Source organism: Podarcis erhardii, assembly GCF_964252035.2.
Source record: "Podarcis erhardii genome assembly, chromosome: 15".
Lineage (NCBI taxonomy): Eukaryota > Metazoa > Chordata > Lepidosauria > Squamata > Lacertidae > Podarcis > Podarcis erhardii.
Genome location: NC_138505.1, coordinates 9,251,321 through 9,278,679, shown reverse-complemented (window position 1 = coordinate 9,278,679; position 27,359 = coordinate 9,251,321). Strand labels below are relative to the sequence as shown.

The following is a 27,359-nucleotide window of genomic DNA, read 5'->3' as shown; positions in this document are numbered from 1 at the left end:
GCCAACCTTCTGATCGGCAAGTCCTAGGCTCTGTGGTTTAACCCACAGCGCCACCTGCATCCCACCTTAGAGACCAGCTAAGTTTGTTACTGTATGAGCTTTATCTGAAGAAGTGTGCATGCACACGAAAGCTCATACCAATAACAAACTTAGTTGGTCTCTAAGGTGCTATTGGAAGGAATTTCCCCATGTTCCAGGGTTATGAAAGAGGGAGAAAACCCATCCCCTTTCTCGACGCCATGCATATTAGCATAAATTGCTTTTGTGTCACCTCTCTCTCAGATTATCTATCTAAAACTAATAAATTCCAAGTGCTGCAATCTTTCCTCCTAGGGGAGCTGTTTCATCCCCTTGATCATTTGTTGTCTTTTTTTTGTAATATCCATCTAATTGTTGTAACCTGCCCTGGGACATCATCATCATCATCAACAACAACAACGACAAGATCCAAGTGCAACAGCAACTCTCCCTTCAATTCCCAGCTGCTGCTATTCAGAGGCAGGCTGGGGGAGAACATAGTCTCTTCTTCCATAAACTCATAAACTTCTCCAAAGCTATCCAACTTGTTCGCCATTATTTATCTTGCAGGGGTGAATTCCAGAGTGAATTCTGAATGGACCCTCCCCATTCAGAGGCAGTCTACCTCTGAATAGTGGATGCTGGGGGAAGAACTGCGGGCAGTCAGAGAACATACAAAGATAAGAAGAGCCCTTCTAGATCAGGCCGGGGGTGAGACTCACATGCAAAATGGCTGCCCTTCCACCGAAAGAGCAGAAAAGAGCAGAGGAACGTAAAGTTGTTGGGGGGAGATAATCTATTCATTTGTTGTTGTTGTTCATAAATGAACATGTTTGAAACCCTTTCTTCTTTTCTCAGCACTGCTCCATCTTGGTTGTTATATCACCTGTCACTGGTGTGCTGCTGCTGTAGGTTAGAAAACATTTTTTCCCCCTGAACCCAGGAATCATTTTGAATTACTGCAGCCAGCTATAATATGCATAGCCACAAATGAAAAGGCATAACTCAATGCTGGCTGGCAAATTCTTTAACCGTCTTTATGGAATAAAAAGGAATACAGTGGTACCTCAGGTTACATATGCTTCAGGTTACATACGCTTCAGGTTACAGACTCCGCTAACCCAGAAATAGTGATTCAGGTTAAGAACTTTGCTTCAGGATGAGAACAGAAATCGTGCTCTGGCGGCGCGGCGGCAGCAGGAGACCCCATTAGCTAAAGTGGTGCTTCAGGTTAAGAACAGTTTCAGGTTAAGTACGGACCTCCGGAACGAATTAAGTATTTACCTGAGGTACCACTGTACAAGGAAAATACACAGCAAAACCAACAGAGCATTAAACAGGAGGATCCTGGCGTGACTTCCCATAATTGTACCAGAAGAGACTTAACCTGTTGAATTTCTGCCTGCTATACAGCACAAGAGCCCTGTTTCCCCCCATGCCAACCAAAGCCTAGGTTGCCATCCTGTACCTGCTTACCTGGGAGTAGGCCCCATTAAGAGACTTCTGAGTAGACATGCCATACCTTTGTAACACAAGTTTTTTAAAACAGTGCCTGGTGTTTAGCTCCTGCACAGAAAGAGGCATGCCTGAGCCTCTTTGTAAAGTTTTCAGATTTGCTTTTTGGTGAGCAAGGGGGATTTTTAAATAAAAAAATCATTCTACTACCTTTATTGTATAGTAGTATTTTCAGAAAGTAACTTCTATTTCTATGGGTTCCAAGCTGTTTTTGGACTACAACTCCCATCATCCCTAGCTAGCAAGACCAGTGGTCAGGGATGATGGGAATTGTAGTCTGAAAAAACAGCTGGAGACCCAAGTTTGGGGAACACTGGGTTAGACGCTTGGAAGTCGGAAGACCTTCTCGCTGATCTGGTGTAGATCACTTGAGCTTCTGTCTGCTGTAGATAATGTGTGAACACTGGTGGTATTTTTTTTTAATGTGTTTTTATACGGCCATTGCATCAATGCTCTGTGCTATCAAAAAGGAACCTCCTTTGTAGACTGGTCCAGGCTTTTGTGGATGGTGTGGAGGTTGCCGAAATGCAGGTGGAATTTCTCCCCAGGGGCCCCTCCCTGCTTGGCTCCAGGTGATGCAGATGTTATTGATGTGTCTCAGGTAAAGGTCAGGCCTCTGGGGGAGAGGAGGCAAGAGAGCCTTGTTCCAGTTCAGACAGGTGATTGCATTCTGGCACTCTGCAAAAACGCCCATGGCGTCGCGATGCAGCTCGTGTTCCCGAACCTGAAATTATTGCGGGTTGGCATAGAAAGTTGGTGGAGGAAATATGGGAAGGCTGGGAGGGGGGAATGAATGGTTGTGTATTTACAAGCCTGCAACAAAATGTTGCTGCGTTCTGTTCAGCAGCTCTGTTCCTTCTCTCCCTGGTTTTCCACTCTTGACCTCCCCAGCATTTAGCATTCTGTGCTCATTTGGTTTCTCCCCACCTGCAAACGAGTTTTCCCTTCTCCAGATCTTTTTATTGTTGCAGAATGGGTATAGCTCAGTGGTAGAGGATCTGCCTTGCATGCAGAAGGCTCCGGGTTCAATCTCCAGGGACGTCTGGGAATGTCCCCTGCCTGAAATGATGAGGAGCCTCTGCCTGTCAGTACAGTGGTACCTCGGGTTAAGCACTTAATTCGTTCCAGAGGTCCGTTCTTAACCTGAAACTGTTCTTAACCTGAAGCACCACTTTAGCTAATGGGGGCCTCCTGCTGTTGCTACGCCGCCGGAGCACAATTTCTGTTCTCATCCTGAAGCAAAGTTCTTAACCTGAAGCACTATTTCTGAGTTAGTGGAGTCTGTAAACTGAAGTGTATGTAACCTGAAGCCTATGTAACCCGAGGAACCGCTGTATAGACAACACTAAGCTAGGTGGGCCAAGGAAGTGTAAGATTGGCAACAGAAGGTAATGGAATACTCAGAAATACAGTGGTACCTCGGGTTACATACGCTTCAGGTTACAGACTCCGCTAACCTAGAAATAGTGCTTCAGGTTAAGAACTTTGCTTCAGGATAAGAACAGAAATCGTGCTCTGGCAGCGCAGCAGCAGCAGCTGGAGGCCCCATTAGCTAAAGTGGTGCTTCAGGTTAAGAACAGTTTCAGGTTAAGAACGGACCTCCGGAACGAATTAAGTACTTAACCCGAGGTACCACTGTACTGGAAAAATAACAACAATAAGAAGTAAAATGTACAATGCGATCAAAATAAACAATAGTTCAAATGATATGTAGATAGACAATAAGAATTGTATATATAGAAGGATTTATTCATCTACAGACATTTTATGGACAAATGTGGAAGGAGAATAACAATATATTAAATGGATAAAGACAATGTGAAAAACTTAGAGGCGATATAAAGAAGTGAGAAGAAGGAAGGAGGGAAGTCAGCTCTTAGGAGCAAGTACAAATGTAAAATGTAATAGAATATGTATACGTAATATGAAATTTGTAAAACTAATAAAGATTATATTGGGGGGAAGCTAGGTGGGCCCAAGGGTCTGCGGAAATTATAAGGGCAGCTTCCTACGTGTGAACTGTGCTACCTTTTAAGATGTGTTAGTTTGCTCTAGGGAAGTTTCTGGTGACAGATGTCCACTGCGAGAAGCAATTTCATCTTGTCTTCTTTGCCAACTTCCGTGAATCCTGCTCAGACAGTTACTTTTATCTGTCTTCAAGGGCTGGGCTAGGAGGCTGTGTGTTTCCAGGCTCTGGGCTTTGCACAAAGCCAAGGATTAGCTTTGGAAAGGAGGTGGGTCATTAAAAGTCTGCAAGGTTGCCTAACCTCATCTATGCTTGCTGGACTGCAGAACTGGTGTTGTTGCTGGTGCTGCTGCTGATTAAATTTGTATACCCACAGGTCTCAGGGCAGTTCACAACGTAAAATCACTATGTTGTTGTTGTTGTTTAGTCGTGTCCGACTCTTCGTGACCCCCTGGACCAGAGCACGCCAGGCACTCCTGTCTTCCACTGCCTCCTGCAGTCTGGTCAAACTCATGCTGGTAGCTTCGAGAACACTGTCCAACCATCTCGTCCTCTGTCGTCCCCTTCTCCTTGTGCCCTCCACCTTTCCCAACATCAGGGTCTTTTCCAGGGAGTCTTCTCTTCTCATGAGGTGGCCAAAGTATTGGAGCCTCAGCTTCACGATCTGTCCTTCCAGTGAGCACTCAGGGCTGATTTCCTTCAGAATGGATAGGTTTGATCTTCTTGCACTCCATGGGACTCTCAAGAGTCTCCTCCAGCACCATAATTCAAAGCATCCATTCTTCGGCGATCAGCCTTCTTGATGGTCCAGCTCTCACTTCCATACATCACTAAAATCACAATACAAAAACACAAAATACATAACAATACAAAATTACTTCGTCGTTAGGCTGAGCTTAATCTCACCAAAGCTTAGGAGAATTAAATACAGCCTTTTGCTTCTCCAAAGTCCCGTTTTGCTCATGCAAGGGATGTGTTCCACGTTTGTAAGCAGTTGATCTTTTAGTGTGGCTGCACCTGCACTTTGGAACTCCCTGCCTGTTGACACCAGGCTGTATTCTTTCTGGCACCTACTAAAAGCATTTTTTTTTTAAAAAAAATATATTGCAAAAGCCCATCCAGACACATAGAGCATGGAGATAGAGGTTTTCATCTGGTTTTTAGCTCATCGTTGACTTTAACTTTTAAAAAGGGTTTTCAATTGTTGTTTTTAAATGTTTACAGATAATTTCATTGTATAACATTGATTGTATACCACTTTGGGTTTTTTTAAAATAAAAAACAACAACACACACAATCAATTGGCATATTAATTTTATGAAATAAAACCTTGGTTTAAGAACTTAATCTGTTCCTGAAGTCCGTTCTTAAACCAAATCCGTTCTTAAACCGAGACACGCTTTCCCTAATGAGGCCTCCCACCACCCGTGCCCTTCCACTGTTCGGCTTCCGTTTGTAGACAAAGGTAAATTTTGCAAACTGGGACACTACTTTCCAGTTTTGCGGTGTTCGTAAACCGAATAGTTTGTAAACAGGACTGTTCGTAAACGGAGGTACCACGATAAATGAATAAAAGTCAAGTGGGTGGTTTGGTGACTGGGTTTGTTTGTCATAAGGTAGGGTTAGTCTGGGTTTAGTTTTGGCTCCTAGCAGAAGGGGGGCGGGCAAAAATAGGAGCCCTGAGCCTCAGTCAGAGGATGCAGGATTTAATTTGGGCCAAAGCTGAAACTGAAGTTCAACCCCAGAACTATTTGTTGGGTGCCCCCTACTTCAGCGCTGCATGTAAAGTGTGTGGGATCAGGACCCTCTCCTCCCACCCATTAGATTTAGTATAAACATTAGAGAACAAGCTGTGCTATTATAAAGACTAAGGTCTTAGAAGCAAATTACAGAGAATATTGTAGAGATTAAGACTTAAACCATATTTTACCTGCTGCCATAACTGTATTGTTTATCGTTATATTGATTGATAACTTAAAACTTAAATTTATTGTGTTTCTGATTTGTTTAGTATTGTATGTGAGTCTGGTCTGGGACCGTAATGAATTCAATTCAAATTCAAACGTTAAGAACATCGAAAGAGCCCTGCTGGATCATGTGTTGGGCAAAAGATTCCTGCATTTCTGGGGGTTTCGTCTGACTCTACAATTCTCTGATATTTCCTTGATAATGTCAGGCCAGAGGCCCGTCTAGTCCAGCATCCTGTTGATCTGAGTGCGATAGTGTTCTCTCTACTTGTCATTTTCAGTAACTGCTACTTAGCGGCAAATATTTCTGGGGTGAGCTGTCCCTGGCAATGAGTGGCGGATTCTGGAGTTAACACCTGCCTGAGTTAAAGCTCCTTTAACATACAAGGGAATCCTTGCCATGCATGACAGCATTCCCCCCCCCCCCCCCGCTCTTTCATTAATTAGCATTTCACTCTGGGCAATTCCAAATGGGTTTCCTCTCTGAATTGCAATGCAATCCCACCACAGCCCCAAGAGAGACTTAAAAAGGGAGTGTTTGTGGTTGGGAAAGCCAGGCATTTAAGCTTCTGGCATGGAGCGTGGTGTGTATTTATTTATTTATGCTTGCTTTATTTATGCAACGAGAGAGGAGGGGAAAGGTTGTTGGTGTGGGCATGAGGATGCCCAATTGTCCTTGATCTGACTGGCTTCCATTATGCTTTGGGGGCAGGTGGGTGATATTGAGTAAGATGCATTTGGTAGTCCCTCCTCTCCTCTTGTTGTTGTTGTTGTTGTTGTTGTTTATTATCACCTTCCCCCCTTAAGAAGATTTTCAAAAAGACCTCATAAAATATAAAACCAAACTACAGTGGTGCCCCGCAAGATGAATGCCTCGCAAGACGGAAAGCTCGCTAGACGAAAGAGTTTTCCGTTTTGGAGGTGCTTCGCAAAACGAATTTCCTATGGGCTTGCTTCGCAAGACGAAAATGACTTGCGAGTTCCTGCGGTTTTTTCCCCCTTTCCCCCCTTTTTCTAAGCCGCTAAGCCGCTTATCCACTAAAAGCTGCTAAACCGCTAACAGCGCTAATCCGCTAAGCCATCAATGGGCTTGCTTCGCAAGACGAAAAAACCGCTAGACGAAGAGACTCGCGAAACGGATTCTTTTCGTCTTGCGAGGCACCACTGTAATCTAAACAAATCCTGCCAACCTAGCTGTTTGAAAGCACATCCAAGTGCAAGTAGATAAATAGGTACCACTCTGGCGGGAAGGTAAACGGCGTTTCCGTGCGCTGCTCTGCTTCGCCAGAAGCGGCTTAGTCATGCTGGGCACAAGACCCGGAAGCTGTACACCGGCTCCCTCGGCCAATAAAGCAAGATGAGCGTCGCGACCCCAGAGTCGGTCATGACTGGACCTAATGGTCAGGGGTCCCTTTACCTTTACCTTTACCTTTAATCTAAACAAATATGGAGTGGAGAGGGGAAAGAGTAGTGTAATACAAAGTCCTTTTTCACAGGTAAATCTTAACTTAACCCACACAGAGAAAGGTGAATATATACATTACCAAAAGAAATGTTATCATAGTTAAGCAGACCTTAACCTAATATGGTATTTATCTCTGAATTTGTCCATGGAAAGTCTACGTTTGTCCGCAACTTGTTCATGTGTAGTGAGTTTGTACATACCTTCAATCCATTTGTACAAGGGAGCTATATTTTTTATTTTCCCTGTTCTTCAATACCTGTCTTTTTGCCGTAGTAAGAAGAGTCCATTCATATTGTCCCTTTGTTTAGGTTCCATGTATTGGGTGTATAATTCGAAAGGATGTTTTCCTGACAAATTTAAGATTATTCCGTACAGGTCGTGTTGATCGTTTCTATTACCTTCCGTCAAACATTTAACAATATGGGACATTGCAAAAACATACCGTATTTTTTGCTCTATAAGACTCACTTTTTCCCTCCTAAACAGTAAGGGGAAATGTGTGTGCATCTTATGGAGCGAATGCAGGCTGCGCAGCTATCCCAGAAGCCAGAACAGCAAGAGGGATTGCTGCTTTCACTGAGCAACGACCCCTCTTGCTGTTCTGGCTTCTGAGATTCAGAATATTTTTTTTCTTGTTTTCCTCCTCCAAAAACTAGGTGTGTCTTGTGGTCTGGTGCGTCTTATAGAGCGAAAAATACGGTATGTTTTAGAGAAGCATTATTCCTGTGACATCTCCAGCAGCTAGATGTCTTAGGTAGTCTTTTCATAAACAAGCGTAAAGGAGTCCAGAAAGTTCTAAAAATTATTTATTGTTGTATGAGTCTGAATTTGAGGTCCGGAGACTCCCTTGTTTAGTTTGAGCCAGTAGTGACTGGTGGGGTGGAAGGCAGCTCACAGCTCAGGAAGAAAGCCTTAGCGACCCTTGAGAGAGGGCCTAGCTGTATCTGGCCTTCCTGGAAGGCAACTTTTAACCTAACCAGAAAATATGTATAATTCAACATTTGCTCCAAACACTTTAAAAGCACTGTAATGCTAATGTAAACAGTCATGGTTTCCCCCAGAGAATTCTGGGAGCTGCCTTTCATTACGCTTGCAGAGAGGCGTTAGAAAAGCCCCGTTCCTCTCCCAGAACTACATTTCCCAGAGTTCTCTGTGAAGAGGGACTAATTGTTAAACAATTATGGAAGCGATAGCTCTGTGATGGGGCCTATTGGGGCCTCCTGACAACTTTCCGCACCTTTAACAGCCATGGCTGCCCCCAGAGAATTCTGGGAATTGGCGTTCATTCAGGTTAAAAAAGGTAAAGGGACCCCTGACCATTAGGTCCAGTCGTGGCCGACTCTGGGGTTGCGGCGCTCATCTTGCTTTATTGGCCTAGGGAGCCGGCGTACAGCTTCCGGGTCATGTGGCCAGCATGACTAAACCGCTTCTGGCGAACCAGAGCAGCGCACGGAAACGCTGTTTACCTTCCCGCCGGAGCAGTACCTATTTATCTACTTGCACTTTGACGTGCTTTCGAACTGCTAGGGTGGCAGGAGCAGGGACTGAGCAATGGGAGCTCACCCCGTCGTGGGGATTCGAACCACCGACCTTCTGATCGGCAAGCCATAGGCTCTGTGGTTTAATCCACAGCGCCACCCATGTCCCTCTCATTCAGATTAGGAGAGTCCTAATTCCCAGAGTTATCTGGGATGAAGAGAAGATCTATGATTTAACCTCTCTGGGGACTATAGCTTTAGGAGAGGAACGGAACGGGGGGGTCCCTAAACATTTCTCGGCACCCTTAAACTACAGCTCCCAGAATCCTTTGGGGGAAGCCATGAGTCTTTAAAGAGGTATCATAGTGCTTTAAATGAATGTTGTAGATGTGGCCTTCCACTCTGCTCTCTCTTCCCCTGCTGCCAACTTAGCATCTGGGAAGATTAATTAGGTACCTCTGGACTTAGGATGGGGTTGCCATGGAAACCCGGTGGCAACGCTCACATGTTGTTGGGTGGGGTAGGAGAGAGCCCGTCTCCGAGAAATAGATCTATTCTGTTGTTGTTTGGGGCAGAGGGAGGACGGATGTCAAGAGAGATCAATGGCATTTCCCCCCTCTGTGGGTTTCTGTGTGTATGTAATGGAGCCCCAGGCAGGAAGGGCCGAGTTGCTGGCTGGCGGTTGGCCCAAGGCCCCTGGCTCCCTTTAAATAGACTACAGCTGACTTGCAGATAGGCAGGCATGAAAACTTTCCAAGGGGGGAGCCCAGATGCACCTCTTGGTCACGATCGGTGGTGGAGGGTGGGAAATAATAGTCTGCATTTCTCACACACAATCCCATTAATATACCTGCAGGAAATCTCGACTCTCCCCCTTCCCCAATGGGGAATATTTCCTGCAGGTGTATTAACTGTGAGAAATTATCTGTGAGAAATGCAGGTTGTAATTAAGTATTGGTTTCCTATACACACAATGGAAGATCTCCACCTTTTTGGCCAGCGGTTATCCTCCCTGCTCTGTGGGGACAAAGGTTGTCTAAGAGCCTACTTGAATCGAGCCACCGCCGTCTCTGGCCTTGTATCCTGTTTCTCACACTGGTCCTCCGGCCCCATGTCTCCAGGAAATGGACAAGTAGAGACTGTTGAGGTGAAGAAGAAGGGGGCAGAGGCCGGAGAGAGAGCTGTGAGTTGGAAAGGGTGTCTTTTCTTTCCATCTTCTTCAGTATCCTCTAGGAAACACGCCAAACTTTGGTACTTAGGACTGGGTGTGGACTGTGCGGCTGCCTGATGAATGGGACATAGCTATGGGCAGTCTTGAGGGTTCTGTGGAGAGCGGGTGGGGGGGGTAGATGGGGGGGGACTATGAGTGACAGCCAGAATATTGGTTTATATTTATTAGTAATTTTGTATTAATGTAACATTTTTATAAGCTAACTGTGCAACTTTTAATACTTGTTGTTTCAGTTGTCTGTTGTTGCTTAGAATTACACACACACACACACACACACACTGCTTTTTTCTGGGGGTACACATGCCCCTAAACATTTTGTGAATCTAAGTTTGGCCTCATTGAGGGGCAGTATTTCAATATGAGTAGGAAAATGAGAGTACTGCTAAACATTTTTAAAGAAAAAAAAGCTGTGTGTGTGTGTGTGTTTGTGTGTGTACATATATACATATACGGGACGCGGGTGGCGCTGTGGGTAAAAGCCTCAGCGCCTAGGACTTGCTGATCGTCAGGTCGGCGGTTCGAATCCCCGCGGCGGGGTGCGCTCCCGTTGCTCGGTCCCAGCGCCTGCCAACCTAGCAGTTCGAAAGCACCCCTGGGTGCAAGTAGATAAATAGGGACCGCTTACCAGCGGGAAGGTAAACAGCGTTTCCGTGTGCTGCGCTGGCTCGCCAGATGCAGCTTGTCACGCTGGCCACGTGACCCAGATGTGTCTGCGGACAGCGCTGGCTCCCGGCCTATAGAGTGAGATGAGCGCACAACCCTAGAGTCTGTCAAGACTGGCCTGTACGGGCAGGGGTACCTTTACCTTTACCTTTATATGCATATACATACATACATACATACATACATACATACTTATACATATACATACACACCTACACCCACCCACATATATACATATATATATGAATGTATATATTTGCTTTCGTAGATTTTCACGGGTACAGGAATGCAGGTTTTGGTGTCCTCGGGTGTCTTCCCGTGTAAAAGTTGGGGTGTCTAGGCGACGTTTCGACGAGGTCTCACTCGTCATCTTCAGGCTGGTGCTTTCGGCTTCTTGTTACTGGAACAGAGCTGGATCTCAGTGTTTGAGTTCCTATAAATACTGTAGAGGGGGTGTGGTGTATAGCCTCCAATGTTCTGGGCAGAGAGGAAGTTCCCAGGCTAGTGTGCCTTTTCTTCTTTTGTTCCTTAATTACTTGAGAGATATCTTGAGTGATTTCTTGAGTGATATCCTGAGTACCACTTAGGTGGGTCATTAGGTGTGGATTAGTTGTTAAAGTCTTTGTGTCTTGACCTCTTGAACTTTGTGAAGAGTTTTCCTGAGAAGATGGCTGTACTGTACTTTGTTGTGCTCTGGCTTGGCTTCGTGTATAGGGGCGAGCTGTGGTTTTGTGGCTTGTGTCAGCCAGGTCTGTGTAGGGATTGCAGGGGGGTGCAGCATCCGGAGGTGCCACCATGTGTGTAGGTGCCACCTACACAGACCTGGCTGACACAAGCCACAAAACCACAGCTCGCCCCTATACACGAAGCCAAGCCAGAGCACAACAAAGTACAGTACAGCCATCTTCTCAGGAAAACTCTTCACAAAGTTCAAGAGGTCAAGACACAAAGACTTTAACAACTAATCCACACCTAATGACCCACCTAAGTGGTACTCAGGATATCACTCAAGAAATCACTCAAGATATCTCTCAAGTAATTAAGGAACAAAAGAAGAAAAGGCACACTAGCCTGGGAACTTCCTCTCTGCCCAGAACATTGGAGGCTATACACCACACCCCCTCTACAGTATTTATAGGAACTCAAACACTGAGATCCAGCTCTGTTCCAGTAACAAGAAGCCGAAAGCACCAGCCTGAAGATGACGAGTGAGACCTCGTCGAAACGTCGCCTAGACACCCCAACTTTTACACGGGAAGACACCCGAGGACACCAAAAGAATGTATATATATGTATATGTGGGGCAGTATAGAAATGGTGTAAATAACAATAACAATAATTATCCAGTATAGCCCTAAGTTAAGGTCACTTATGCTTGACCCCCGTGCTTTTTTTCTTAAAAAATGTTTAGGGATATTCTCATTTTGACTCAAGAAAATCACCATTTTATAGTTCAAATTGGGAGAAATAAATACAGCAAATGGACAAAAGTACAAAGATTCCCAAATGTTTAGAAGGGAATGCTTACCCCTGCATACCCGCCCCCCCTGAAAAAACACCACTGCTTGAACCTATCCACTCACAAAAGGGAGGTGTTGGCACATCTTGAGGGAATCCCCAGAAGAACCAGAGAGAGAGAGAGGAAAAAACTTTTCGTGAAAAAAAATCCTTAACTCAGTGAAGATTCATCATTCTCAATGTCCATTGAATGATAAGCATCTGCTGGGGAGAAACTGGGGCAGGACGGAATGGAGTATCGTGGAGTGGGGCACGGCTGGGTGACTGGCAGACATCCTTTTACAGGAATGCCCCACACTGTGACAACATTCTGCTGCCAGCCCCATCTCTTCTAACCCTTGCCGTTTTCTCCCTTCCCTCCCCCTCCCCGCCAGCTCTTCGTGATTGACAATGGTGCCGACGACTGGCGGATCGCCATGACCTACGAACGTATCCTCTACATCAGCCTGGAGATGCTGGTGTGCGCCATTCACCCCATCCCCGGGGAGTACAAGTTTTTTTGGACGGCCCGGCTGGCCTTCTCCTACACGCCTTCGCGGGCGGAGGCGGACGTAGACATTATCCTCTCCATCCCCATGTTCCTGCGTCTCTACTTGATCGCCCGGGTCATGCTCTTGCACAGCAAACTCTTCACGGACGCTTCGTCCCGCAGCATCGGGGCCCTCAACAAGATCAACTTCAACACCCGCTTTGTCATGAAGACCCTCATGACCATCTGCCCCGGGACTGTCCTCCTGGTCTTCAGCATCTCCTTGTGGATCATTGCTGCCTGGACGGTGCGTGTGTGTGAGAGGTGAGCTCGCGAGTCGCGCACGGAGACGCAGGGGACGTGCCGTAGGGAGGTGCCTCTTGGGTGTGTCCAGCTGGGGGCTGATGGGAGTTGGGATCCAGGAATATTCGTTGTACTGCAACTCCCATCATCCCTGTCTATTGGCCGTGCTGCCTGGGGCTGATGGGACCTGGGATCCAGGAATATTCGTTGTACTACAACTCCCATCATCCCTGTCTATTGGCCTTGCTGCCTGGGGCTGATGGGACCTGGGATCCAGGAATATTCGTTGTACTACAACTCCCATCATCCCTGTCTATTGGCCGTGCTGCCTGGGGCTGATGGGACCTGGGATCCAGGAATATTCAATGAACTACAACTCCCATCATCCCTGTCTATTGGCCATGCTGCCTGGGGCTGATGGGACCTGGGATCCAGGAATATTCGTTGTACTACAACTCCCATCATCCCTGTCTATTGGCCGTGCTGCCTGGGGCTGATGGGACCTGGGATCCAGGAATATTCAATGAACTACAACTCCCATCATCCCTGTCTATTGGCCGTGCTGTCTGGGGCAGATGGGAGTTGGGATCCAGGAATATTCAATGAACTACAACTCCCATCACCCCTGTCTATTGGCCGTGTTGTCTGGGACTATGGGAGTTGGGATCCAAGAATATTCCTTGAACTACAACTCTCATTACCCCGTCTATTGTCTGTGCTCTCTGGGGCTGATGGGAGTCGGAGTCCAGTGAAATCTGGAGGCCTATAGGTGCAACCACTCCTGCCATAGGCATCTGGGAGCCAAGGGCCTATATTTGTGTGGGGAGGGGAGAGATTCTTCTATGAACTAAAAGATGGATGTTGGTGGGCTCAGGAATGAGAGCAAATCATTCCTCTGCAACCTGGGCCATTCTGCACCATACAGTTCAAGCACGTTGACAGCCATTGTTTCCCCACAAGGATTTTTGGGAACTGCCATTTGTTAAGGGTGCTGAGAGTTCCTTATTCCCTTCTGTTAAGTTGTGGGTGAACATATCAGACGACACAGTGATTCTTCAAACAGCTCTTGTTTATTCAGAGGCCAGAACAGAACTGAGCTGAAGTGCTCAATCAGCCTGCTTATATAGAGCTCCAGTACAACATTACTGTAGCAACTTTCTAAAACTATCCAATCACTGAACGTCACTTTCGATCCTTCATTTGCATAACTATCTACAGTATCCCCCTGCTGGCCCAGGATGAGAACTTCAGTACATAACACCTTCACGGATCTGCAGTTCCTAGAGTGGTTTTAACCATCCATCATCCTTCCCAGGGAACTCTGGGAATTGTAGCTCGGGTGTGTGTGGGATAAGGGGCCTCCGAACTCTCCCTTGACAAACAACAGCTCGCATGGTGCTTTTGGTGAAGCCATGATTGTTCAAAGTAGTACGATACTGCTTTAAATGTGCAGTGCCCATGGGGGGTCTTACTCGCCTGCCCTAGGCATTTGAAACTCTTATGATACCACTTTGTCGTGGCTTTTCCTGTAGAATCCTGGGAGTTGTAGTTTGTTAAGGAGGTTGCGAGTTGTCAGGAGAGCCGTACTCCTGTCCCAGAGCTACAGTTCCCAGAGTTCTCTGGGAGGAAGGCCTGATTGTTAAACCACTGCGAATTGTAATTCTGTGAGGGGAATACGCAGCTCGCCTAACAACTCTCGGCACTTTTAGGCACTCAGCACAGTTCCCAGGATTCTTTGGAGGAAGCCATGACTAGTACCAGTGTTTTAGTGATACGGTTCTGTGTGTGCCAGCGTGTAGCTCTGCCACCCAGCATTAAATAAACTACAAAAAGGCAGCATTTGTGCACTCCTTTTGTTTTGTTGCTTTGCATAAGTACTGCTGGGGGGTTTTGCCACTCACAAAGGGATAAGGGCACGGAAGGGAAGAGCTGTGGTTCATGGGTAGAGCACTTGCAGGCCGAAGAACCTAAGAATAACTAAAGCCCATCTAGTCCACTGTTCTCACGGTGGCGAAACACATGCCTGAGGGAAACATGCAAGCAGGACCCAAATGCAATAGCACTCTGCGCTTCTTTGGCTTCCACTAGCTTCTTGGGCTTGCCAATTGGAAGGTCAGCAGTTCGAATCCCCAGGACGAAGTGAGCTCCTGTCGCTCTGTCCCAGCTCCTGCCAACCTAGCAGTTCGAAAGCACGCCAGTGCAAGTAGATCGATAGGTACCGCTCCGGTGGGAAGGTAAACGGCATTTCCGTATGCTCTGGCTTCCGTCACGGTGTCCCGTTGCACCAGAAGCGGCTTAATCATGCTGGCCACATGACCCGGAAAGCTGTCTGTGGACAAACGCCGGCTCCCTCGGCCTGAAAGCGAGATGAGCGCCGCAACCCCATAGTCGCCTTTGACTGGACCTTTACCTTTTTTCCTTATTCAGAAGCACGGCTGCCTCTGACCGTGGAGGCAGAGCACAACCATTGTGGAAATAATAATAATAATAATAATAATAATAATAATAATATATCTGTTTCCCAACGTCCCTGGCCGAGCCATGCTTCGAGTAGCTAACATCATAAAAACAACACAATATGCATAAAAAGAGACATCAATTACCGTATTTTTTGCTCTATAAGACTCACTTTTTCCCTCCTAAAAGTAAGGGGAAATGTGTGTGCGTCTTATGGAGCGAATGCAGACTGCGCAGCTATCCCAGAAGCCAGAACAGCAAGAGGGATTGCTGCTTTCACTGCGCAGCGACCCCTCTTGCTGTTCTGGCTTCTGAGAATCAGAATATTTTTTTTCTTGTTTTCCTCCTCCAAAAACTAGGTGCGTCTTGTGGTCTGGTGCGTCTTATAGCGCGAAAAATACAGTAATTAAAATACATCTTAAAATTAATTCAGACAAGTTAAAATCTGGCCAGGTGGCAATTATCAGGTTGGAATTGAGAGTGGTTCAAGCTGGTCCCATGTCCAATGCTCAGCATTCCCAGATTGGGCTGGAAAAGACTCCTGTTTGGGAAAGCTCTGGAGAGCCGCTGTCAGTCAACTCAGGTCAAGGGTAGCCAACCTGGTGTTCTGCAGATGTTTTCAGACTGCAACTCTGATTATACCTGACCCTTGTCAGTGCTGGCTGGGGGTTGGCGGGAGTTGGAGTCCAATGACATTTGTGTTTATTCAGATTTAGCCCCTCTTCTCCAACAACAACTCATGGGCCCATCGGTTCCCCATCCAAAACTGGGCAGCATTTGTTGGCCAGACCTTCCTGTCACAAAACCTCTGCCACAAAGAGAGGTGGCTTTGCCCGGCGACAGATGACTCAGGACGAACCTCCGATTGGCAGGAGAGGCCTCTGGCGAGCGGAGCACGAGACAGGCGACCCCCGCCTTCAGCCGCCAGCCCAGTTCCCGTTTTGACAGGGGATTGGTTTAAAGCGGCAACTGCGTTTCTGCTCTTTTCACTTGTCCCCAGAAAACCTCACCCACCCACCCACCCACCAAAAAAGACCTGTTGCCACGGGCAAAAGTCAACCCGCAGTTGAAGAAGGCAAAAAAAAAAACCCACCTCCCAAAGATGCGAGATTGTGTGTGCCAGTCTCCGAACCGTTTGCGAGGCTGGGTGCCAGGGAAGAGTCACCACTGGTGGGCATTCCTGCAAAAATAATAATTAAGGGAAAGGACTGACTAAGCCTTGCCCCCACCCCAAACGCCCACGACCTCATTAGTGCCTGGCAAGCGATGGGAGCGGCTTAGAGGGTGGAATATACCCCTGTTGCCAGGCTCCCTGGGAAGTGGATGGAGAAGGGAGAGAAGAATGAAAGACTCAGCGAGCGGCGGATCTTTGCCAAGGTGGGGGAGGTTGGCAGGATGCCAGCGGGTGCCCTGCGGAACGCCAGATGCCAACAATTCTCTAGCTGCCAGCTTCTTTTACTCCCCCTTCGCCTTCCACACTGAGTAATCCGGTTCACCCTAATTCCACGTGTGTGTGCATTTAAGAAGAAGAAGAAAAACGATTCATTCTCCACATTCTATCTATCATCTATCTCTCTCTCTCTCTCTCTCTCTCTCTATCATCTATCTATCATCTATATCATCTGTCTATCTATCTATCATCTATCTATCATCTATATCATCTATCTATCTATCTATCTATCTATCTATCTACAGTGGTACCTCAGGTTAAGTACTTAATTCGTTCCGGAGGTCTGTTCTTAACCTGAAACTGTTCTTAACCTGAGGTACCACGATTTCTGTTCTCATCCTGAAGCAAAGTTCTTAACCTGAGGTAATATTTCTGGGTTAGCGGAGTCTGTAACCTGAAGCGTATGTAACCTGAGGTACCACTGTATCTATCTATCTATCTATTTATCTATCTATCTATCCTGTATCCTGCCTTTTTTCTCCAAAGCTTGAGGTGCCTACGTGGCTCTCCCCCTTCTCATTTAATCTCCATGACAACCCTTTGAGGTAGGTTAGGCTGAGAGGACCCAGGGACTGTCTTCAAGTTGTGCCCAGTGAACTTTTGTGGATGAGATGAAGGTTTGAACCCTGGTCTCCCAGGTCCTAGTCAGGTTGGATAGCTTAGTTGGTTTGAGCGTGGTGCTGATAATGTCGAGGTTGCAGGTTCGATCCCCGCAGGAGACAGCTGCATATTCCTGCATTGCAGGGGGTTGGATGAGATTATCCTTAGGGTCTCTTCCAACTTTGATTCTAGTCCAATGCTGTAACCACCACACCAAGCTGGCTCCCCAGTGGATAATGTCTACCTGTGCTGTAAGAGGCAGTGGTATGCTGGGCATCGCAGGTGGGGTGTGTGTTGTCCTCAGGTCCTGCTTGCAACTGGTTGGCCAATGGGAGAACTTGATGCTGGGACTAGATGGGCCATTGGCCTGATCCAGAAGAGCTGATCTAGGTTCTTAAGAAGCCCTTTAAGGGTCAACATCAACACAACAGTCATTTTGCAGATGCAATTCATCGGCACTTGTTGTTGTTGTTGTTGTTGTTGTTAGGACGTCCATTTATGCTTCACACTGACTGGCAGCGTCTCTCCAGGGCAGGGGTCTGCAACCTTTAAGACAAAAAGAGCCACTTGGACCCGTTTCCGAAGAAAAAAAACCTGGGAGCCGCAAAACTCGTCATTATAAAAATAACCTTTTTGTCACTTTTTAAAATTATTTCTTTGTTTGACCCCTCAGAATTACTCCTCCTCATAGAAATAAACGTTAAATGAACAAGTTACCTTTGTGTGTGTGTGTGTGTGTGTGTGTGTGTTCTTCACTCCCCTTCAAAACAGTGACCAGCGTACATGCCCCTTACAATGTAGCGGGCGGGCGGGCGGGAAGGTGACATCGGGACAGTGCGTGACTAATGCACGCACCGCCCCCATGTGACGTCACAGCCAGTACAGCGCCCGCCACAGTGGGGAGTGTCGGGACGCATAATGCGCCTCCTCCCCTCGCTAGTATCCGCCCCGGAGCCGCGGCAAAGGTGTAAAAGAGCCACATGCAGCTCCGGAGCCGCGGGTTGCTGATCCCTGCTCCAGGGTTCCAGGCAGGGACACTTCCCAGCCCTACGTGACAATGCTGGGGGGGTTTTCTGCATGCAAAGACCTTCTGCACGCAAGGCAGATGTTGTACCACAGGTGGAGATTCATCTGCAGGGAAAGGGTCAAGTTAAACAGTGTTCGACAGTGGAATTTGCTGCCAAGGAGTGTGGTGGAGTCTCCTTCTTTGGAGGTCTTTAAGCAGAGGCTTGATAACCATATGTCAGGAGTGCTCTGATGGTGTTTCCTGCTTGGCAGGGGGTTGGACTCGATGGCCCTTGTGGTCTCTTCCAACTCTATGATTCTATGATTCTATGATTCTAAACACAGACACCCCTTTCCACCTCTGTTTCTCTGCTTTCAAGAGGTCGATCTGTTCAGTGGTAGGGGAGGGGTGGTGTTTAACTTGACCCTCATCTCTTCCTCTTTGCAAAGGGGTGTGCGGACAGCCTAGCTCTAGGAGTCTAGCATGCAGAAGCCTTGCGCTTTTTCCTTGGAAAGGAACACCCACCCACTCAACACGGACCAAACGCAGTGCTTGGGAGCTGAGTGGAGAGAAACCGTTTGTCGGGGGTCGACAGTGAGACAGTGTGCATGTGCGTTAGAATATGCATGCGCACGCCAAGGGTCCAGATGTTTTCACCGAAAGCAGGAACAGCTCACATGAGAGCAACAACTGGCCTCCATCCAGACTCCCCCCCCCACCAAATAAAAAACTCCCAAAGGAACAGAACAGAAATTTCGCTGCCGGTGCCAAGTGCAGATATCATCTGCTCTCTGGACACCCAGCCTTATTTGTTTCCTTGGTTGTCCTCCCCTCTTCCTCCCCACACCCAGCAAGAGGGAGCAGTAGGGAGGGAGGGGGTTTCCTTCCATGGCTGTGGTACCCCAAATTAACGAATCTGCTAAGCGCTGCTAAACAGGGCAAGGCTGGCTCAGTTGAGGAGGCCTCTGTTTTGATTGTCACTGTCTGTTGTTCTGTGTTTTTTAAAAAAAGAAAATAGAGAGATGGAGGGCATAGAAAACAGGTGGGGTGGTGGGGAAGGGGTTAAGATAATCACCACTAGAATGGGGGGGGGAAGGGTTATGTTAACCACTACCCAGAGAGGTGTGTATGAGGGATGGGGTGAAGTTAACCACCACTTGAATGGGTGTATGTGAGGGAAGGGGTTAAGTTAACCACCACTGGAAGAACAGGTGAGGGAGGAGGGAGAGGGTTTAGTTAGCCACCCCCCCTTCCTGCCTGCGGTTTTTCCTCTACTAAAAATACCCTTCCGCTGTGCTATGGCATTATTCAGCAGATACGGAGCTGGGAACTGGCACCCCATGTTTGGAATAAATGTGCAGCTAGAGAGATGCACAAACACACTCTCTCACTTTCTCTCTCGCACACACATGGAGCCTTGGTGTTCACAAACAGCCTTGTACAGGAGTTGCACGGGGAAGAATCGTGAGGAATGGGGGGGGGGCAGATAGCACGCACATGGGGTGCAGGCAGGACTCCCTGGCAACCGGGGAAGAGAGCCAGGAATAGCCACCTGCCAGAGTAGCTCTGATTTAGAAAATGGGGAATGAGCAGGGATGTGGCGGGGACAAGAAGGCATGTGTCAATCGGTTTTTAAAACCCCGTTCTGCTCAAGGGATCTCTCTTTTGAGTTGCTGGAGGCGACTGGCACTGGCCGGCACTCTGGCACCACATTTCCTTATGCGCCCCCACCAAGCATGCACAGCCCCCCCCCTCCGTTCATTGCCCCACTCACTCACAGAATCATGGCTTAGCAGCAGAGCTCATCCTGCAGGAGATCCCAGCTTCAGTCCCCAATGGCCTCTCCTGGTAGGGCTAGGTAACCCTGCTTGCAACCCCGGGGAGCTGCTGCCAGTCAGTGCGGGCCATGCTGAGCTGGATGGACCGGTCCTCCGACGCAGTGTGGTGCACGACTGTAGCTCAGCGGTAGAGCGTTGGTTGGTTACAGGTACAGCAATCTCAAAGTAGGGCTGGGAATGCCCTTCGTCTGAAATTCTGGAGAGCTGCTGCTGGTCAGTGTAGACAGTATGGAGCTATACTCAGTATAAAAGCAGCTTCCGGTTCTCTTTAAAATCAGCTGTTGGTGCAAAAACATGAGGGCTGGTATCTTTATAGGGAAGGGGCTTGTGAATAGGGTGTACAGTGGTACCTCAGGTTAAGTACTTAATTCATTCCGGAGGTCTGTTCTTAACCTGAAACTGTTCTTAACCTGAAGCACCACTTTAGCTAATGGGGCCTCCCACTGCCGCCGCGCCGCTGGAGCACTATTTCTGTTCTCATCCTGAAGCAAAGTTCTTAACCTGAAGCACTATTTCTGGGTTAGCGGAGTCTGTAACCTGAAACGTATGTAACCCAAGGTACCACTGTACTGGGGGAAAAGTAGCTTGGATCCTGGCCAGTTTTCTGGCTGCCCCTAATTTTTAAAGGGTAGAAAGGCAGAGGGTGCTGCAACAAAATGTTTCAGCAGGAAACGTTCCTGCCCAGGGTGCCAGCCACGTATCACTGCCATTTTTTCTCTTCTCATTCCCCTATGAATCCATCAGTCTTCTGTGCCTGCTGGACAAGCTCAGTCCTCATTGGTTTGCTTTTTGGGGGGTGGGTGGGGGTTCCCCTCCTTGTATAATTCCTTCCAATTTCATTTTTGTACTATTGCAAAATTTGGGGTTTTCCTCAAACAGCTGCTGTTTCTCTTGCACCTAGTGCTGTTTTGGCTACATGAGGATACAGCTGGCGGAATGAATTTGCTTATTAATATAGAGCAGCGGGGGGGGGGGGACCTTTTCCAATGCCCAAGAGCTGCATTCCACCCCCTTTTTAAAAACTCATTTTCCATTTTTCTATTTACAAATCATACTTTACTGTCAAATATTATTTCCATATAGCCTTCCAAGGCATTCATAATACAGTGGTGCCCCGCAAGATGAACGCCTTGCAAGACGGAAAACCCGCTAGACGAAAGGGTTTTCCATTTTGGAGGCGCTTCACAAAACAAATTTCCCTATGGGCTTGCTTCGCAAGACGAAAATGTCTTGCGAGTTCCTGCGGGTTTTTTCCCCTTTCCCCCCCCTTTTCCTAAGCCGCTAAGCCGCTTATCAGCTGATCCGCTAAAAGCCGCTAAACCGCTAATAGCGCTAATCCGCTAAGCTGTCAATGGGCTTGCTTCGCAAGACGAAAAAACTGCTATACGAAGAGCCTCACGGAACGGATTACTTTCGTCTTGCGAGGCACCACTGTACATCCACTATTGCTGCATATCCATATATTAATTGACCCTACTTTTCCCCTTCCAGTCCTCCTTTGTCTTTCTTGTTCAGTGGATTACCCCTATTTGTAGTTGCGATTTAGCATCAACTCCCCAAAAGTTCCCCCATTCGCCCTTCATATGTTTTCCATCCTGATTCCTTATTTTGGCTGTCATGCTCGTGAGCTCGGCATCTTCTGTCAATTTATAGAGCCATTGTTCTTTTGTTGATATTTCTTTTCCTTTCCAACTTTAAGCATGCACTATTCCAAGCCACCGCTGTGGCATAAAGAAATACCATATTTTTTGCTCTATAAGACTCACTTTTTCCCTCCTAAAAGGTAAGGGGAAATGTGTGTGCGTCTTATGGAGCGAATGCAGGCTGCGCAGCTATCCCAGAAGCCAGAACAGCAAGAGGGATTGCTGCTTTCACTGCGCAGCGATCCCTCTTGCTGTTCTGGCTTCTGAGATTCAGAATATTTTTTTTCTTGTTTTCCTCCTCCAAAAACTAGATGCATCTTGTGGTCTGGTGCGTCTTATAGAGCGAAAAATACGGTAAATTGAGTACCCTCGAGGGGAGCTCATCACCAATTATCGCTAATAGAAAGTTTTCTGGATTCTTTGGAAATGCAATTTTTTTTAATCAAAAAAGCTCACCATAGACCATCTCTTAGAATTTGATGGCATAATATTTGCCATCACCTTTGTATAATAATAATAAATTTTTATTTATACCCCTCCCTTCCCTGTTCAAAAACCGGGCTCAGGGTGGCTAACAACAAATTTAAAACACTTCATTATAAAAGCAGCATAAAATGCAGTATAAAAACATGAATAACAATAAAATTCAAAATTCAAAAATCAATTTAGGGGAAATAAGCATTAGATATGTATGAAAGATCCCTCAATCTCTTCACATTTCCAGTTTGGACCCTCTCTTGTACATTTTAACCAATTGACTGGGCATCAGATACCAACCATAGAGCCCTTTTTGTATGCTTTCCTTTATCAAATAGCAGGCCGGAAAGTTTATGGTTTTGTTCCACAGCTTTTCCCAGGCTGTGATTTCGATGTTATACCCCAGGCATAAGCAAACTCCGGCCCTCCAGATGTTTGGGACTACAATTCCCATCATCCCTGACCACTGGCCCTGTTAGCTAGGGTTGATGGGAATTGTAGTCCCAAACATCTGGAGGGCCGGAGTTTGCCTATGCCTGTTATACCCGATACCTATAGCCCAGTGTACCACTGCGCGGGAGGCCTGCATTCCCATCTGGGCAACATTCTGGGGGCTACATGCCCCTGACGGTCAGGGCTGGGGCAAAAATGGGCAGTTCAATGAATATAAATAAAACAATAATAGATTGTAGCCGGGGCCAGCCACAACAGTTTTATAATCTCCACACCCACCCACACCCGCCTTTGAAGTTATATCTGTGATCTATTTCCCAGCTCAGTTTCAGTGACGTGCTGGCAGACATCCTTGAGACTTCTCTTTTTATTCGCAAGCCACACCGCACCGCCTTGTGTCTGTGCTTTGTTTAGGGCGGACGGCTAGCGGTCCTGGAACTGCATTTCCAAGCACACTTGAAACCATCAACGCCTCCCTTTTGGAAAACGAATGGTTTCCTTGTGGGATCAGAATATTTGGGGAGAGAGTGGTTGTATCCTGCGTGAGCCCTCCTCCGAGTTAGACCCATTGAAATGAACAAGCAAACTGAGGCCCTTGTGTCTACTTGTGAGTAGGATTATGCCCCCCCCCCGCCTCTTTCAGATGGGGAGGCAAGCATTCCTTCCTTCTCTGCTTCTACAGAGGCTGTGGGTTGATTTGAGATGGATAAAGGGAGTTTATTTGACTCATGGGCGCCACCTGCTGAGTCCTAGTTTCTTTCCTCCGCTTAGCCAGAGTCTGTCAGCCACAGAGGATTGCTTTTTTGGGGGGGGCGGCGCTGCTTCCCCAAGGGACTCCTGTTAAGCTTGCTGGGTTTTAAGCCGGGAGAGCACTTCTGATGCCAGGTGGGGCTGTGACTTGAAAACGAGCCGCACAGAAACAGCGAGCTCCTGAGCATGCACAGAGTACTAACAAAACTGCTACTCCCACCCCTTTGAGCTGGAGTGCTTGGATTTCCATGTTTTGCCAGGTGTAGAATGTTATTCTCATAGGGTGCTTCTTGTATGAACGCCTTTGATTACCGGTTGCAGGGAGAGGTCCTCTCGTACAGGCTTCCCTGCTGGGGCATCTGGTCGGTTATTGCAGGGTCAGGATCCTGCAGTCGACAGATCCCTTTATTTAGCCTTGTCCCGCATGGTTTTTCTTACCATAGAGAATAAGGCTACCGGTGACTATTCGCTGTGATGATTCAGTAGTGCTTCTGAATGCCAATTGCTGGAAAGCTCAGGAGAGGAGAGCTTGCATTGGGTTGGCTGCTGTTTAGACAGGATGCAGGAATAGATGGACCATTGGCCAGATCTGGTGGGACCCTTCCTGGGTTCTTCTGCAAAAACTCTTACGACTGAGCTGCTTCTCTTGAATGAATTTTATTATTTCAGTCACAGACCAGGTCCAGCCCACATACAATATCAAGGAAATCATAAAACACGGTAGGGATACATTTGAATTTGCAGTTAGGTAAACCACAGAGCCTAGGACTTGCCGATCAGAAGGTCGGCGGTTCAAATCCCCATGACGGGGTGAGCTCCCGTTGCTCGGTCCCTGCTCCTGCCACCCTAGCAGTTCGAAAGCACGTCAAAGTGCAAGTAGAGAAATAGGTACCACTCCGGCGGGAAGGTAAACGGCGTTTCTGTGCGCTGCTCTGGTTCGCCAGAAGCGGCTTAGTCATGCTGGCCACATGACCCGGAAGCTGTACGCCGGCTCCCTTGGCCAATAAAGCGAGATGAGCGCCGCAACCGCAGAGTCAGTCACGACTGGACCTAATGGTCAGGGGTCCCTTTACCTTTACTTATAACAGGGACAATACAGATATAGCAACAGTTAAAAATATATATAAATTAAAACTTAGTCACTAACATACAGTATAACCCAAAATTATCATTTAAAACCTTGATCATTATGATAGCGCAGCTTGTTCCCTACGTTTTATGGTAATTGCACGGAATTTGGCTACCCTTAACGTGATCTCAGGATCCTTGTCCTCTACCAGGATTTTAGACACTGAAGTTCGGATTCATTTGGAGATTTTTGCATAGCAGGGGTAAGAAATACCGAGTGTCTATCCCCGTAGAAATGGCAGCCTTACAAGGCATGAGAGACAGTTTCTACCTCCATCAAGCCTCAGGGGCAGACTCGTTCTGCGTATGTTGTTGTTGTTGTTGTTTAGCCGTTTAGTCGTGTCCGACTCTTCGTGACCCCATGGACCAGAGAACGCCAGGCACTCCTGTCCTCCACTGCCTCCCGCAGTTTGGTCAAACTCATGCTGGTAACCTCGAAAACACTATCCAACCATCTTGCCCTCTGTCGCCCCCTTCTCCTTGTGCCCTCCATCTTTCCCAACATCAGGGTCTTCTCCAGGGAGTCTTCTCTTCTCATGAGGTGGCCAAAGTACTGGAGCCTCAGCTTCACAATCTGTCCTTCCAGTGAGCACTCAGGGCTGATTTCCTTCAGAATTGAGAGGTTTGATCTTTTTGCAGTCCGTGGGACTCTCAATAGTCTCCTCTAGCACCATAATTCAAAAGCATCAATTCTTCAGCGATCAGCCTTCTTTAGGGTCCAGCTCTCACTTCCATACATCACTACTGGGAAAACCATAGCTTTAACTATACGAACCTTTGTTGGCAAGGTGATGTCTCTACTTCTCAAGATGCTGTCTAGGCCTGTCATTGCCCTTCTCCCAAGAAGCAGGCGTCTTTTAATTTTGTGGCTGCTGAGGAACACCACCAGGGAGAGAGCTGCCATTGCAGTCTGGTCCTGCTTCCAGCCGTCCTGGAAGAGGCATCTGCTTGACCTCTTGGGAGAAGAGGCTGCTGACCTAGATGGACCTTTAGACTGATCCAGCAGCCAGGCTCTTATTGCATCCTTGGGCCGTGAAGCCTTCCTCCTGCATCAAAGGCTTGTGTCAGTTTTTCTGCCTTCTTGACAAAGGAAATGCAGCCCTTTCTCATTAGGTACTGGGAGCTGTTCTCCTCCTCCTCTTCCTCCATGTAAACCTCTGTTTGTTTGTTTGTTTGTTTGCTTGCTTGCTTGCTTGCTTGCTTGCTTGCTTGCACACACCTGCCTGCCTCCAATTCCCTTAAGGAACACAGCCAGAGATCTGCAATATTCCTGTCTGTCTTCTTCAGAAAGGAGACCTTTCCTTTATCTTATAATGAGTGGTGGGCTCTTGTGCTTTGCCAGTGCCTTCCACGTGGCCCATAATAGCAGGTCTTCTCCCTAGCGGGTCTTCTCACCTTGACCTTGTTGCTTGCCTCACCATCCCAGTGCTGGGAATCACAGCAAAGTTTTATTTTTTAAAACTCTTTTGGATAAGTCTTGGATAAGTCATCCACGTCACATTAGGGTGGATGCGGCTTTCTGACTTTGTTAGGTCCTGTTCTCTTTTAATAATGTGAAAACCCTAATTATCTATAGAAGATTTTAAAAAGTGAGCACCTCCTTATATGCGCAGAATATTTCCTTGTCCAGGTTGTCATTGAATTGCTGAGCTAAGAACATCAGAAGATGCCCTGTTGGAGGCCCCGTTTTAATCAGCCCTTGGTTCAGAACCATGAGGGCTAGAATCTTACTATCATATTTAAGGAAAGGGACACACAGTTACCTCAAGCTAAACATGAGTGGCACCTCCCAGGAGCGGCACCCCACGACCCCATTGGCAACCCTTTTCTCCAAGGAAAACCCTGAAAAACTAAAGATTCCCACAGGCTACTAAAAAATGCTAAAAGGTGGAGGCCTATGCAGTGGTACCTTGGGTTAAGAACTTAATTCGTTCTGGAGGTCTGTTCTTAACCTGAAACTGTTCTTAACCTGAAGCACCACTTTGGCTAATGGGGCCTCCCGCTGCTGCTGTGCCGCGGCTGCATGATTTCTGTTCTCACCCTGAAGCAAAGTTCTTAACCCGAGGTACTATTTCTGGGTTAGCAGAGTCTGTAACCTGAAGCGCATGTAACCTGAAGCGTATGTAACCCAAGGTACCACTGTATGATATATGGGGGCGAGAACCCAGGTGACACCAGCCACAGTCTGGCCGCCATGGTCTAGACTAGGTAGGATCCTGCTCATACCAGGCCTGATCCCCTTGGTCAAAACAACAAATATCAGCAACGTTAAGATCACAGGCCATGCTCCAGTAGAAGCTATCCTCAAACTAGGAGAGGAAATACAAACAACCCCATCATGGTCCTTCAAACACCCCATACTGGCCACAGACCAAACAACAAGAGAGAGTCTCTTGAAGACCCTCCAAAACTACTTCAAAGAAATTGATGTAAACAACATAACTACCCCCCTCCTCTGGGATGTAATGAAAGCAGTTTTCAAGGGAGCTTGTACAATGGTACCTCGGGTTACAGACGCTTCAGGTTACAGACGCTTCAGGTTACATACTCCGCTAATCCAGAAATAGTACCTCGGGTTAAGAACTTTGCTTCAGGATGAGAACAGAAATTGCGCAGCGGTGGCAGCGGGAGACCCCATTAGCTAAAGTGGTGCTTCAGGTTAAGAACAGTTTCAGGTTAAGAATGGACCTTCAGAACGAATTAAGTTCTTAACCAGAGGTACCACTGTATATGAAAAAAGGAAAGGGACACTGCATGGTGTCTCCCTTGCATGCAGAAGGCCCTGGGTTCAAATCCTAATAACATTTCCAGATAGGGTTGGACAGCCTTGCAAAGCCCTGTCTAGTCCAGCACCCTCTTCTCACAGTGGCCATCTGGATTCCTGCAGGAAACCAAAAGGCAGAGCGTAAAGGAAAGAGCCTTTCTCTCACTGTTATTCCTGTTGTTGTTGTTTAGTCGTTTAGT

General features: G+C 47.3%; 1 protein-coding gene across 1 annotated transcript in view; it reads left to right on the top strand.

Moving 5' to 3' along the window:
• Positions 1-27,359, top strand: part of KCNN3 (potassium calcium-activated channel subfamily N member 3) — a 97,696-nt gene that overhangs the window by 29,055 nt on the left and 41,282 nt on the right. The window contains exon 3 of the mRNA XM_081840982.1: positions 12,196-12,614. Within this exon, the coding sequence (XP_081697108.1) occupies positions 12,196-12,614 (419 nt within the window). The remainder of the gene's footprint in view (positions 1-12,195; positions 12,615-27,359) is intronic.